Source organism: Alternaria infectoria (assembly GCF_024043175.1).
Source record: "Alternaria infectoria strain BMP 0036 chromosome Unknown scaffold_21, whole genome shotgun sequence".
Lineage (NCBI taxonomy): Eukaryota > Fungi > Ascomycota > Dothideomycetes > Pleosporales > Pleosporaceae > Alternaria > Alternaria infectoria.
This window is the reverse complement of record NW_026250710.1, coordinates 202,125-215,071: the sequence shown is the minus strand read 5'-3', so window position 1 is coordinate 215,071 and position 12,947 is coordinate 202,125. Positions and strand designations below refer to the sequence as shown.

The 12,947-nt window shown below is 53.6% G+C and overlaps 3 protein-coding genes across 3 annotated transcripts; 1 reads left to right on the top strand and 2 right to left on the bottom strand.

Moving 5' to 3' along the window:
- Positions 1 to 91: 91 nt before the first annotated feature.
- J4E92_009129 (uncharacterized protein) lies at positions 92 to 1,818 on the top strand (the record flags this gene model as incomplete). Its single annotated transcript, XM_051500478.1, has 3 exons — positions 92 to 657; positions 704 to 1,039; positions 1,089 to 1,818. 3 exons carry the CDS (start codon positions 92 to 94, stop codon positions 1,816 to 1,818), a joined length of 1,632 nt encoding a protein of 543 aa, XP_051349304.1.
- Positions 1,819 to 6,580: 4,762 nt separating this feature from the next.
- Positions 6,581 to 10,327, bottom strand: J4E92_009128 (uncharacterized protein; the record flags this gene model as incomplete). The annotated part of the gene is made up of 1 exon (XM_051500477.1): positions 6,581 to 10,327. The coding sequence occupies one exon, from the start codon at positions 10,325 to 10,327 to the stop codon at positions 6,581 to 6,583; it is 3,747 nt and encodes a 1,248-aa protein (XP_051349303.1).
- Positions 10,328 to 11,071: 744 nt separating this feature from the next.
- J4E92_009127 (uncharacterized protein) lies at positions 11,072 to 12,919 on the bottom strand (the record flags this gene model as incomplete). Its single annotated transcript, XM_051500476.1, has 2 exons — positions 11,072 to 12,565; positions 12,650 to 12,919. 2 exons carry the CDS (start codon positions 12,917 to 12,919, stop codon positions 11,072 to 11,074), a joined length of 1,764 nt encoding a protein of 587 aa, XP_051349302.1.
- Positions 12,920 to 12,947: the final 28 nt, after the last annotated feature.

Below are 12,947 nucleotides of genomic sequence, written 5' to 3'. Positions count from 1 at the left end.
GGCCTTCGTGCCTGCCTGTGCTCAACTTTTACCAATTGCACACCCTCAGCATGCTGACGCTCCCTTCTCTCTCCGCAATGAAGCGGACACGATGAACTCGTCACGCGCATTCACCCGGACGACCCAGAACACCTTCCGCAAGCCTCTCGACTTCCTCAGCAATCTGTCGCGGGGGCCTGTGCAACTGCCAAAGGACAGAAAGAGAAAGGACAGCAACGTACACCGGCGGAACAACAGCGCGAGCTCAATCGACGATACCGATCACTCCGACGTCGAGTTCTACGCGCAAATGGAGACGTCACGGCGGAGTCATTCGACGCAGAACTCGCTGTCGGAGCTGCAGCCTGCGGTACCTCTCATCGACATTGGCAGTCGCAGCACCAGTCCTTACCCGCGCAATCGAAGCGCCGCACAGAGCGAAGACGAAGACGACGAATATGAGCCGGCGAGCAGTATACGGCCGTTGGTCAGCCATGACGTAGGGCGAGGAAGCCACGCCTTTCGCAGCTTCTGGCAGCAAGGCGGGCCTGGGGCTTTCTTTTTCGGCACATGGAGGGGCTGGCAGGCCTGGGTGGGACTGCTGGTCTTCTGGGTCGGGGGGTGTAGTTTTGGGCTGCTGCTGATGAACCGCTTCATCATGCTGACGGGCGTCTACAAGTGAGGACACGTCAAACGCGTATTGGGTGTATGCTAACAACACCAGATTCCCCTTCCCCCTCACCCAATCTTACGCCCAGCTCATCATCACGCACATTCTCCTCATACTCGTGTCGAGCCTCCTACGTTTCTCTAGCAATCCGCTGCATTTCATAGGCTTCGGTGCCGCTGTGCCGCCCTCGCAGCCCGCTGCGCCTCAGGGAGGAGCCTTTAGAGGCAACAAGAAGCCTGGCATATACGCATTTGCGCGATGGTTATCGAATGGATCTGGTGGAATCGCTGGCGGAGGCCTGTTTGAGTTCGATTTTCAAATCGCGAAACAGGTGCTCCCGCTTGCGGTAGTCTTCGTTGTGAAGGTGCTGCTCAGCAACTTCTCGTTCGCGTAGGACACCCTTCAAATCCCGGTCTTCTCCAATGCTAACACAGGATAGCTACGCACCTCTTCCCGTCTATCAACTCGCGCGTATCGGTATAACCCCGCTCGCCATCATCTTCGCCTGCGTTCTGCAGAAAGAGAACGTCAATGGCAGCACCCTCTCCTCCGCCCTCGTCGCAACCCTCAACCTCTTCTTCGCCTCATACCGCTCCAACGTCCGCGTTACCTGGGAGTCCGTCGTAGCCGGCGTCTTCTCTTCCATCTTCGTCGCGCTATACCCGATCCTCCTGCTCCGCACATACCGCAAGATCGTCGCTGGTCTCGTTCCCGCAGGCGATGTGCTCACCGGATACCCCAGCGGCTCAGAAGAGCCAGGCAACAGGGAAGAGACACGCGCTTTCTACCGCACGCTACACTACACGTCCCTCGTGTCGCTCATGCTCCTCACACCGATCGTGATCCTCTCCGGTGAGGTCCCGCATATATACCACAACATACCCTTCCTCGATGTGCCCTTCTTCTGGGCCATGATGCTGTTCGGCGGCATGGGCTCGTGGGCGGTCTTCTCAGGCACTCTGCTGCTTGTCAAGGCGACGTCTCCTTTGACGGCGACCTTCGTCGCAGTCCCACGAAGCGCATTCCAGCTTGTTGCCATCACACTGTTCAAGGGTCCGGCGCAGACTTGGATCGGCGTAATACTTTGCTGGATCAGCAGTCTGTGGTTCCTGGTCGCGAGACGCGACGAAGGGAGGAGTAGGGATCGATTGAGATTGGAAGGCAGGTAGCAGGCGTGGTGTTGTTTTGGTACATTTACTTCGCCATATCCTCATATGAACTCTTTCTTCGTTCTTCGTGTATTGCTCCATTTACTTTGCATAGCGTAGCATCTGATACCAATACTTATCACAATTTTGTCAAGGATTCCTTTACCTTATGAATGACCGAGGGCTGACATCACCGGCTTGCTCATTGTGGAAATCCGCGATCTCAAAAGCGTCGCCATGTGTTGTTCCAGTAGCGACACCGCTCAGCCGTTCCAAAAGATACCCCACTTCGCCATGAGATGTATTCTATTGCTCCAGATTCGGTTCGCGTTGGTACCACGTGTTTTCCACGCAGAGCACTATATAAACCTATCCTCTGCCGGCTTTCCTCCTTCCTTCTCATCACACACCCCCTCTTCTGTTTTCCAAAAAGCCATCAACGACAAGTTGATGGCTTCGAAACCTTTTCTGAACAGATACATGTCTTCTTCCTCCTTCTTTCAAAACAAACACTTCAAAAGCGCTCGTGATATGTCTCATGGTAACCGAACGCCCAGCATTCGAATATAAAGGCACGGATGCCGACACGACGCCTTCGTTCCTCCGCGACAAACTCGAAATCTGCGACTCCAAAAGATGTCAACGAGTGCATCATGGCACCAAATTGCTTATCAACCACTCGCATGATATGAGCCGCGAATGTATCTCCTCTTCTTCTGCATTGTCCTCTGCTGGAATATCAAAAAGACGCAAGATTTTCTGAATGTTTTGGCGGCTTGCTTCGAGGTCAAAACTACCCGGGGAAGATTTCATGTGTTCCGCTCCTCCTGGTCGCTCAACGGGCCAGTCACTCTCGGAAGGCAGTTGGATGAAAAAATGGGAGATGATTACACATGTGATCGACCCAAATAATACCGATAACCTATCCATGAGATTCGCGCCGCCCTCCGCCAGCGGAGATTTCCAAAAACGTTACGCCAGTGCATCATGTTTGGTGAGCGGTTCAAAGAAAACCGAGAGGATCACCATGTCTTCGTCGGCACCTTTTCTAAACGCGGTAATGGTAGCTGCATCACTTTCAAAACATCAGAAATCAATACTCATGTGTGGTCGTGCTGTCGGCGCGGGTATATAAACCTCTATCTTCCCCGTTGCTTAGCCTTCCTACACTACGCTCCCGGTTTCGATTGTTCGAAAACCGATCAACACCGAGCCATGGAGACCAGAAAGTGAACAGGAAAATATACGATGTCTTTCTGTGTGCGCCACTGCCCTCATAGCTTAAAGGCAGGTCACAGCCCTCCATGAAAGCTCTCATTCACAACTCAAATACAGAGATTTCCCAAAAAGCCAGTCACAAATACTGCATGTTTTTGAGCCTTTCTTCGACTTCAAAAAAGCAAAGATGGATCTTATGTGCTTCGCTCATTGCGAATCGTCAGCAAGCTTTTCGCCCATCCAAAACCCAACACAGTCGCGCCGAACTTCATCGAGGGGTGATCTGTTACTTTTGGAACGAGCCGAAAAGTCATTAGGGGTGTCTGGTTGTATTTTGGTGATTCCCTCGCAAGGGTGAGGTATAAAAAGTCAACTTCTGGGGGTCACAAGAAGAGGTTTTATACCATGGCGGCCTCTACCAAGCACACGGCCCATGCACTCGTTAACTTTGGCTTTAGTTTTCTCTCCTCTTCCATGCATACGTGTGGTATGGCATCTACATACTGCCATCATGATAGTGAGAACAGCGTGCTTTCCAAACAGTCATACATACAATGCTACTTAGATTTTGGGTAGTACGCGCGAAATCCAACGAACGACGACATCGCACAGCTTGATGGCCGTTTTGATTCCGTCAACGAGTGCAGAAGACTTGGTAGAGATCCATAGTGGCGAGGAAGGAAAGCGAAGGCAGGGCTCTCTATAAAGTGATGGAAAATCTGTTTTTGGAAGGAGGAGCAAACATAGTTGAAGAAAAATTCTTTTTTGGAAGTATAGAAGCTGTGCTGTGATGAGGGAGGAAGGAACTGTTGGTTACAGAAGACTTACATAGACATTCCCGGCCAGCGCGACCTGGTGCTAGTACAGCGCACGTGTACTGCAGTCTTGTCAAACCCACCTGGGCCAGGGTCGCGTTGAAGAGAAAGGGAGGATGACTTGCCTTCGTGCGGCCCATGCACACATCGCGCGATGCTGTTTAATTTTATGGCAAGCTTTCCACTTGCCCAGGAAACATACATGTAGTGATTTGTACTTTTTGGACTCATCAAATTCTTTTCGGATGCTTTTCGAGATCACGTACGAGGGAGAGAGAGGGCGGCAGAAACATCCCACGGGATGACGGTTCTTTTTGGAAGCTTGGAAGGAGGAGTCATACCGACGTCAAGGTGAGGTTTTGGAAGACACGGAGCCGTCATATAAGAGAGGAAGAAGAGTAACTCGCGCGACTTTTATATACGAGTGAGCGAGAAAAGAAGTCATTTTATCGTGCATAGTTACGTTTTTAGTTAACAACACATGCATCTGCTAAGCGTAAGAGAAGCAGGTATCATGCATCTAGTTGTGTATTCTTCGTCTCATAATTCACAAAACCAGTGCCAGAGGAAAGGACCAGATTACCGAAGAGACTACAGTTTTCGGTAGAAGTGCTCACGCCATGGAAAGGCGTTTATATGTTTTGTATCAAGCGCCAGGAATTGAACAGCAGACTCAGGGACGGACATGGCACCGGTATCAGCCGTTTTGAAAGGAAGAAGACCATCATCACTCGCGGTAGTATTTTTTGGTAACTCTTCGACGAAAGTAGAGTATAAGACACGAGGTATCATAAGCCTGGAAGAGCTTTCTACACCTTCCACAATCCCACAAACTCCATGTCTTGGTCGTCGCCGTATTTTTGCGCAACATAGCGTGAAGGTATGTATGTTTTAAGAGGTAGAGACCACCACATGCTTTCTGAACAAAACCTTTTTGGAAGAAGGGAAGAGCAGACATGCAGCAGAGCCATCCACATTTCGTTTACCGACTTGTCTTTTGGTATGAGGAAGTGTGGTGTAGGAGATCAGGTCCTAGAAGAAAGAGAGAAGCTTTTATACACCCCTCGCTCTCAAGCGTGCTAGACATGTCGGGTTGATGACGGAGCTTGTCTTCGACATGTACCGCTCTGCGGTAGTTTTGAAGAAGCAGAGACCGCCACATAACTCGGCTTTGCACATCGTTTAAAAGGGCAGAGGGCAAATCCATGAACAATCAAGTCCATAGTTTCGATTTTCGCAATGCGGAGTGTGGTGTAGGAGACCAGGTCTCGGAGAGAAGAGAGGGCTTTCTATACGCTTCTCACTCTCCAACAAACATCGTTTCCTGCTGATCATTTTTCAGAACGACATGAGTGTCCTCAAAGATGCATTTGGAGACGCAGAAACCGCCATATCCCATCTTCGTGGCGTTTTTGGAAAGGAAGAGCAGCGCAGACAGCAAAGCCATGTATATTTCGACGGTAGCTTTGGTTTTTGAGAAAGTGGACTCGAGTGTAGAAGTTCAAGTCCCACAAACACAAAAGTTTCCTTTATACCCCATCAGCAGATGCCACAACGACGTCTCTCCCGGCCATGTTGTTGAGAAAGTAAGCTTTGGAAGTGGAATGCCGGGGCAGAGTCCAGAGAAACATAAGGTCTCCATTCGACAGTTTTTCGAGGAACAGTTACAGCCGTGTCGAAGTTGACTAGAGTTTTCGATGTTTGGAGGGGACAATTGCTTTCTCTCATGTACCATTCGGTGTATTTGTTTGTTTTAGGAAGCGACAGAGCGGCGAAGACTCCATACATCTTATAGTCGAATGATTTGGAGGAAAGAGAAACAGTCATGCAGCCCAAGTTTGTTATTTTTGAGATCGAACAATGCCGGTGGAACTATCTCATGGACAAGGCCGCAGTCGTTTTCGAGTAGGAGGAGGCAAAGACCGGAGGAGATGCCATAGTCCATTCCTTTCCTAGTTTTGGAAGAAAGGACGCAGCCATATACAAGTGTCTCAACCCATTTTGATGTTTCGACAGGAGCGGTGGTTTCTCTCATAAATCTTGGAATTTTCTTTTTTTGGTTGTGATAAGCCGAGCAGCAAAGACGAGGAGAAAACTCCATGATAGACATCCATTGCGGTTTTGGAGGAAGGAAGCAGCCATCAGGCTGAGCGAAAGTTTGTTTTGGTGTTTCGAAAGCAGCGGTGCTTCCTCTCATAGATATGCATGGGTGCAATTTTGAGCATGTGGAGGAGGAAGTCGAGGAAAAGCCGGGAAGGAACTCCATCCATTGCATGTGATAGAGTTTTTGGAAAAGCAGAACACAGCCATGGCTGTGTTCCTTTGTGGGTTTGGTAAAAACACTGCGAGAGTGTGGGATATAGAAGCAAGAGTTCTACCCGCACGAAAGAGGTTTATATACCCCACCCCCGTCCTATCTCCCATCCCCCATTCTTCGCATCGCTCACGTGCAATCCGACATGTGAAAAGTTCAAAGTGCGCGTCAAAAACATTCATGATTATACTAATCTTGGTATCTAATCTGACCTCCAGAGTCCTCATCGCCATCTCTCATCTTTCGTCAACAAGGACCAGCCTATCTCTCGCCTGCTCAAAAACGCTGCATGCGCGTACGCATGTCCTATATACCCCCAACCCACCCAAACTCTCCATGCCATGCCATTCGAAAAAAAAAAAGAACGCCATGAATGCAACGCCCTCGTCTCCCAAAACGCTCCAAAAGGCAATCTACACAGGACAGACAATCGTATTTATATCCTCCCACCCTCAACAATCTCCCTCCCAATCAACTCCAACTCGCCACTCTCCGCCGTGCGCCTCCTCTCCAACACCCACCTCCCCTCACCCGCTTCATCATGCTCCCTCACATACGTCACGCTATCCGCCGCACTCCCCTTGCGACTATGCCCTCTATTCCATCCACTCCCACCACCACCACCATTCGGCGTAATAGGACTAGAATTACTAATAGGACTAAGCCCCATACTCTGTCTGCGCGTTTGACCACCAGTCGTAGAAACCGTGGGCGCGGAAGGCGAAGACAGCGAAGTATCGATTGAAGGCGGGTTGGGCGGACGGTTTACGTGTTGGGGGAGGAAGGGCGAGGAGAGCGGCATGGGGAAGGGGGAGACGGGGAGGGAGATGTTGGAGGGTGAGGTTGCGGAGAGGCCGCCGGGGGACATGGCTAGGGTCATGTTGTGTTGGGCGTAGAGTTCTGAGATGGGAGGGAGGAGGGGGGCTTCGTTTCCTACGCCGTAGCCGGTTGGGCTGGAGAGGCTGTTGTAGTCGCTGGATGTGAGGGTGGGGCTTTCGGGGCGGTCGTTGCCGGAGTAGGAGTCTGAGCTGGAGCGACCGGACTCGTATACGCCGTTGACGGCGTCCATGAGGCCGTCGTCATCTTCCTCGTCTTCGTTGTCGTCGTTGTGGTAGTCAGAGGAGACGTTCTTGGAAGAGTAGGAGCTCTCGAGTGAGCTAGAAGGGTGCTCCTTCATGCGATTGCCGACGGGGCTTGATGCTCGCGGTACGAACTGCATGCCCATAGGGGAAGAGTTGCGTGGGCTGTTAGCCGCACTGACAGGAAGACTGGCAACACTTCCGCCAAAGGCACCTTTCCGTAGCTTCAGCAGAGTGTCGAGACTCATGTCTTCCTCCTCGTTTCCGGGGAAGCCATACGGGCTCATACGAGCGAGTTGTGCCAGGCCAGGGCTAGACATCGGCTGGTTACCGTCGCGGAAGTGGTTGAGACTGATGAACGAATTGCGGGTGCTGTATTCGCTGCGCTCGGTGATGGGCGTCAGATTCGGCTCTCTTACGGCGTTGCGACCGCTGACTGTACGACCCAGACCCATCCCAGATGGTCCAAAAAAGCCACCCCAAGCGCTCGGTGACTCGCCGACTGCAGACGCGTAAAAGCCAAACTCTTGTCCGTAGAATCCCTCGTCATCATACGCCAGAGCTTCAGCGTTTGCCTCGGCAATGATGGGATCGTCTTCCATTGCGGAGTCAAAGTCACTGTAGTCGTAGTCATCGTTCACAAAGCCAGAGCTCATACCATACACATCATCGTCTTGTGGGAAGCTAATGGTGTCTACACTGAAGCGACCATCGTCAGGAACAAGACTAGGCCGGGAGTTGCTGAGCGAGGATTGGTCGTCAGCATCGAAGCTGGGTTGACCGACATCCACACTCGCTTTCCTCGTAAACCGACCAGCAGCCTCAGCGCGCGTTGCTGCATCAGCAAGAGCACTGTGATATGCGCTGAGATTCTCAAAACTGGGCACGGGTCGCTGCTGTGCGATCGAAGTCTTGTGTGCGAGCGTAGGCGAAGACTTCTCTAGGTGCTTCGACACAGTGTCGTCATCCGCCTCATAGCCTGTTTCTGAACTCATGACATCGTACGCACGGGGCTGATGAGCGGCAGGCGCTTGCTCGTCCTCGGCAAACTTGACTTTCCTCTCGTACAATGGACCGTTGGGGTCATCGAAGACGTTTTCGTCAAACTCTGTAGGCTCAATGTCGTCTTGGTCGCCGATAAGCCCGTCGTCGAAGTCAAAGTCGTCGCCCAAATCGATGTTCCCAAAGCTCTGTTGTTTGGCATCCGAAGGAACGGCGTTATCTGATGTCTCGGGTGATTCATCCGGAAATGATTCATTAGGCTCGTTTTGAGAAGTTGTCAAGCCTAACCCTTGCGCTTGAGGGATCATTGCATTTTGACCATTCACCTGACCGCCCATCATCAACATCTGATATTGCTGGAGCATCTCCTGCGACATCGCAAATCCAATAGGGTTTCCGTTCATGTCAACGGGTGTCTGCATCTGGTTCATCGGACTAGCGGTATGACCTTTATTCTGCTGTAGCGACAGGGATGAGAAGTCGAAGGTGTTCATGCCAGAGTCGAGTGTTTGGTCTCCCAGTCCACCCCCAAACTCGTCCTCCTCGCCCAGCATCGGTATTTCTTCGTCGAACCCGCCATCCATATCGTCGTAATCGTCCATGCCGTAGTCATCGTACTCGTCTTCGACCGAATTGGTGGAAATGCGTGCCTGCTTCTTCTCCGCCTCCTTTGCCTTGTGTCGCTCCTCGAGCAGCTTCTCTTGCGCAGAATCTGTTTGACCTGATATCTGGAAACTGAACCTGGACGCTCGACTGCTGAAATGCGCAGGTAGCCCGGCAGGCTGAAACGACGGGTCGGAGACGGAGGTGGCTCTCGAGCGTGCGGGCGGTGGTGGCGACTTTGTCGACTTTCTTTTCCGCGGGGTAACATCTGTAGACACGTCCAGCGGGTTCTCCGACTCTTGTACGGGCGACAGGACTGAGGAACCGCTGTCGAATCCTTGGAACGACGGTCGAGGCAGTGGAGATGTTTGTGGGGGAGGCAATGGGGACGATTGCGGTGGAGGCGGCGGTGGGGGCGAGTTCTTGGGTTGCGGCGGAGGAGGAGCTGAACGCTCAGGTGGGGGGAATTGTACGGAGTTTCTTGCGAGGAAGTCCTTGTTCACCAGTTGCTCTGCGCGTATAGCAGCTTGCGACTGCTCGTAGCTGGTGTCGTCGTCGAAGTGCTCTCGGAACACTGGTGTATGCTCCTTGTCTATCTTCGGCGGGCTGGCACGACCAATCTCCTGCTGTCCTTCCCCGCCTTCTGCCGCGGTGTTGTACGAGTAGCCTCTGTTCAGTCTCGGCGCATTGAAGTCGTGTACGATCTTTCCGCGGATGCTGGGGTCGTAGTTATCGGGCATGGGGGGAACGTTCGAGGGCGAGCGTTGGGTAACGAGCGATTCGTCGGCGAGAGGATCCAGGGTCTGTCCAGACCTGCGTCGCATGAGGAGCGACATGGGGTTGCGCAGAGTCAGTCTCGATCTTGACTTGCTGGGTGCTGCCGTCGGGGTTGAAGTGCCCTTGGAACTGCCCGTGAGTTTGTCACTGATGCCACTCAGCAGCGACGTCTGCGACTTGGAGAAGTTGGAATAGCCGGGAGAGATGACAGAGGGTGCCAGGTGGGAGGATGACTGGGGAGGCGTCTCAGACGACGCGGCGGGTTCTGTCCTCTGTGGCAAGGGAGAGCCTCCACTATGCGAGCGCGCAGAGAGGGGCTTGTTCTCATAGGCAGGGGAGAAGTGGTCCTGTGTCCTCTGGGGCGGGGAGAGCAAGCTGCGATCCTGCGCCATCTTACTGCTGCTCCCCCCAGTGCTCCCCGAGTGCTGACTGGCGGTATACTGGGAGCTACCAGGCGAGGCCGCCTTGTCCAGCTTGGAGGCGACGCGTGCAATGGGAGGTAGTTGGGGCGGATAGGGCGATATGGGCGAGCCCGAGGTGTAGCTGGCATTGTCGTTGAAGCGCGGCGAGGAGAAGTGCTCGGTGGTCTGCGACGGCGAAGGCAGAGGAGGTGCGGCGGGACTGGGGCTGGGGACGGGCTCGGGCGAGGCCACACTCGAGGCATTGCGCTTCGCATGGCCGGGCCTGAGCTTGGAGAACATTGAAGTCCCAGACGGCGCCATGGTTGTGTTTCGTGTCGCCGCGCGGCCGCTGTCGCGCTGCGTCTAGCACGCAGAGTCGATGCCGGGCGGCGCTGGTTCGGGCGGTTGTCGTGCCTCTCAGCGAGGCCATGCACCGAAGCGCACCATGACCGGGTGGGGAGAAGCGTGCCGCGGCGTCGTTGGGGCGAAGGGCCGCTGGTTGCAAAAGTTGGTGAAGGGTTCCGGCGTGGTACAGCCTCGGAACGCTAGCGGGTGAGGCGCGACGGCGTCAATTGCGGCGTTGCGGTGGGAGAGCAGGGCAGCCAAGTGCCGAGTGTCGTGGCCGTCTCGTGTAGCCAGAGGGAGGGGCGCGTCGTCGTCGTGGTACTGCTCCGTCGTGGCTGGCCGTGAATGCTGATGCGACCTCCTCTCCCAACACCAAGGTTCATGCGACACGCCCGCTAGCAGGGGTCTTCCCGCACCACCACCTCCCCACTCCGACAACTGGAACGCTCTTGCAACGGCTTCGCGTAGACTTTCTGAACCCGCGAGCGCTCGGTCCCACACAGCTGCTATGCGCTGATCAGGCAAAAGGATGGATGCATGAGGTCGCTTCACTGCAGAGTCGATGATTGACAATCGGACGCTGATGACGTTGGAGCTCGCTGATACTACAAACCCCACTATAGGCCTAGACGAGTGATAAGACCATGGCATGACATGTGCTTTTTTATTCAACGTTCATGTGAAGATGCATTAGACCGATTCTACCCTCCCAACATCTCACTAAGCAGCCCTCTTGCCGCCCCTCGACATCTTCGGCCTGCCAAACCTCCCAACATTCCGCTTCCTCAGTTCCGACCGCTTCGCGACTTCCTCGCCAGCCGCCCAGGTAGGCTCTGGGTCCGGTCCGTTGAGCGCCGTGTTGTATGTCGCGTTTGCCGGCGTTACCTCGAACTGTATCGTGGCATTGCCCTCTCTGTAGTCACTTGTCGGTGTGCCCACAGTCAAGTAACCCGCGTCAAACTTCTCCTTACCAGTCGCGATGTCGACCTGCTTAAGCGCGCGCTCGAAGATCTCAAGCGACGCAAGAGGTTGGTAGAAGGGTACCTCGTGGCCGGACTCGTAGATGCGGAGGAAAGAGAAAAGTCCTGCCTGCTTGACTTGTCCGTGCACGATGCCGTCGCTGGTGGTGATGTTGGTAAATCCAGCCTCGGAGTAGCCAGTCGCGTTGATCATGTCTGCAACGACCTGACCACCGAGCCAGTTGCAGTTGTAGTCGGCGTCGCCGTAGTACAGCATAACCTGAACGCCAGCATCGAGCAATTTCTGGCAAGCAGCGATGGTGCCAGATGGACGGTCGTCGTCACCCGTGTTGCCAAATGCCGCAGAGACCGTGCTGGCACTCGATGAGAAGTTCTGGAACGCGCCAACCGCTTGCTGCACCTCAGGTAGGTTCAGATAATCCCTGAAGTAGTCGTAGGGGAACGGGTCTGGCGTCAAGAACCTCATGTCGTACTCGTCGCGTCCGCTGTAGATGTCGTAGAGGTTCTCGACCTTGGAGTAGCAAAAGTCATCTGCGGCGGCACAGACCGAGTTAATTCCCGTCTCGTAGCACTGCTTGGTACGGTCTACGCAGTTTCCAGGACCGTAAAGGTTGTTGTACCACTCAGCCTTGACTGTGTCGTTGTACGGGTCGTAGTCGTAGGTGTTGCCAGGGAAGACGGAGTAGTTGTAGTAGGCCTGGTACTGGACAAGTGGATCGAACCACCCGTTACCAATCAGCACGTTCTCGAGCTCGATCTTGTGTGCGCCGCTGATGTTCTTCGCGTTCTGGTCGAGGAAGTAGGCGTTGAACACGGGTGCATAGTGGCCGCCATAGCTCTCAGTTGTGAAGCTGAAGCCGTTGCGCGAGTACTGGGGAAATGCGCCCATGAATCCTTGTAGTGTCTTCCACATGTTTGGCGCCGCGCTCTCGGTGCTGTTGGCGGTCAGGGTGTGATCCGGCTTGGAGTATGTTCCGCAAGTTCCATAGTTCTCAGCGTAGTCTGGGCAGGTCGCGTTCGGCAGCTGAACGATCGTGCTGCCGTCGCTGTAGCCGGGGATAGGAATAGAGTACGAGAACCCGACGTCTGTTGGTTGATCGATGAACAGCATGTTGCTTGCATTCGTCCACGAGTACGGATTGTTGAACGGCTTCATGTCTGGGCCAATGCCACATGGTCCCAATTCTTGGAAGAGACCGATCATGGAGCTGGAGCCTGGGCCTCCATTGATCCACTGTTACAATGTCAATATGATTCCATGATGTTAGAAAGAAGCTCGCGGTATTTGAAATAGTATCCAAAACTCGTCTTAACTTACCACTGTCAACGGCGCATCAGTCGGGTCCTGATTGCGCGCCTCGAAAAACCACCAAAAGATATGCTGGTCTTCAGCCACATCTGCATAACCGCTGTAGCTCTTTACACTCGGGTCAAGCTCGCAGATGCCAGCAGGTACCTCCTTGTACCGTACACTGACATTCGCATAGCCCTCTTTAGTAATGAGATCCTTTGGCGCGGGCACGAATTGCGCAAGAGCACCCGCAGCCAACAAAGGCGCGGCGAGAAGCTTTCCTGTCGCGCTCTTCATCGTCGGTTCAATTGCAAGTCTTATCTTG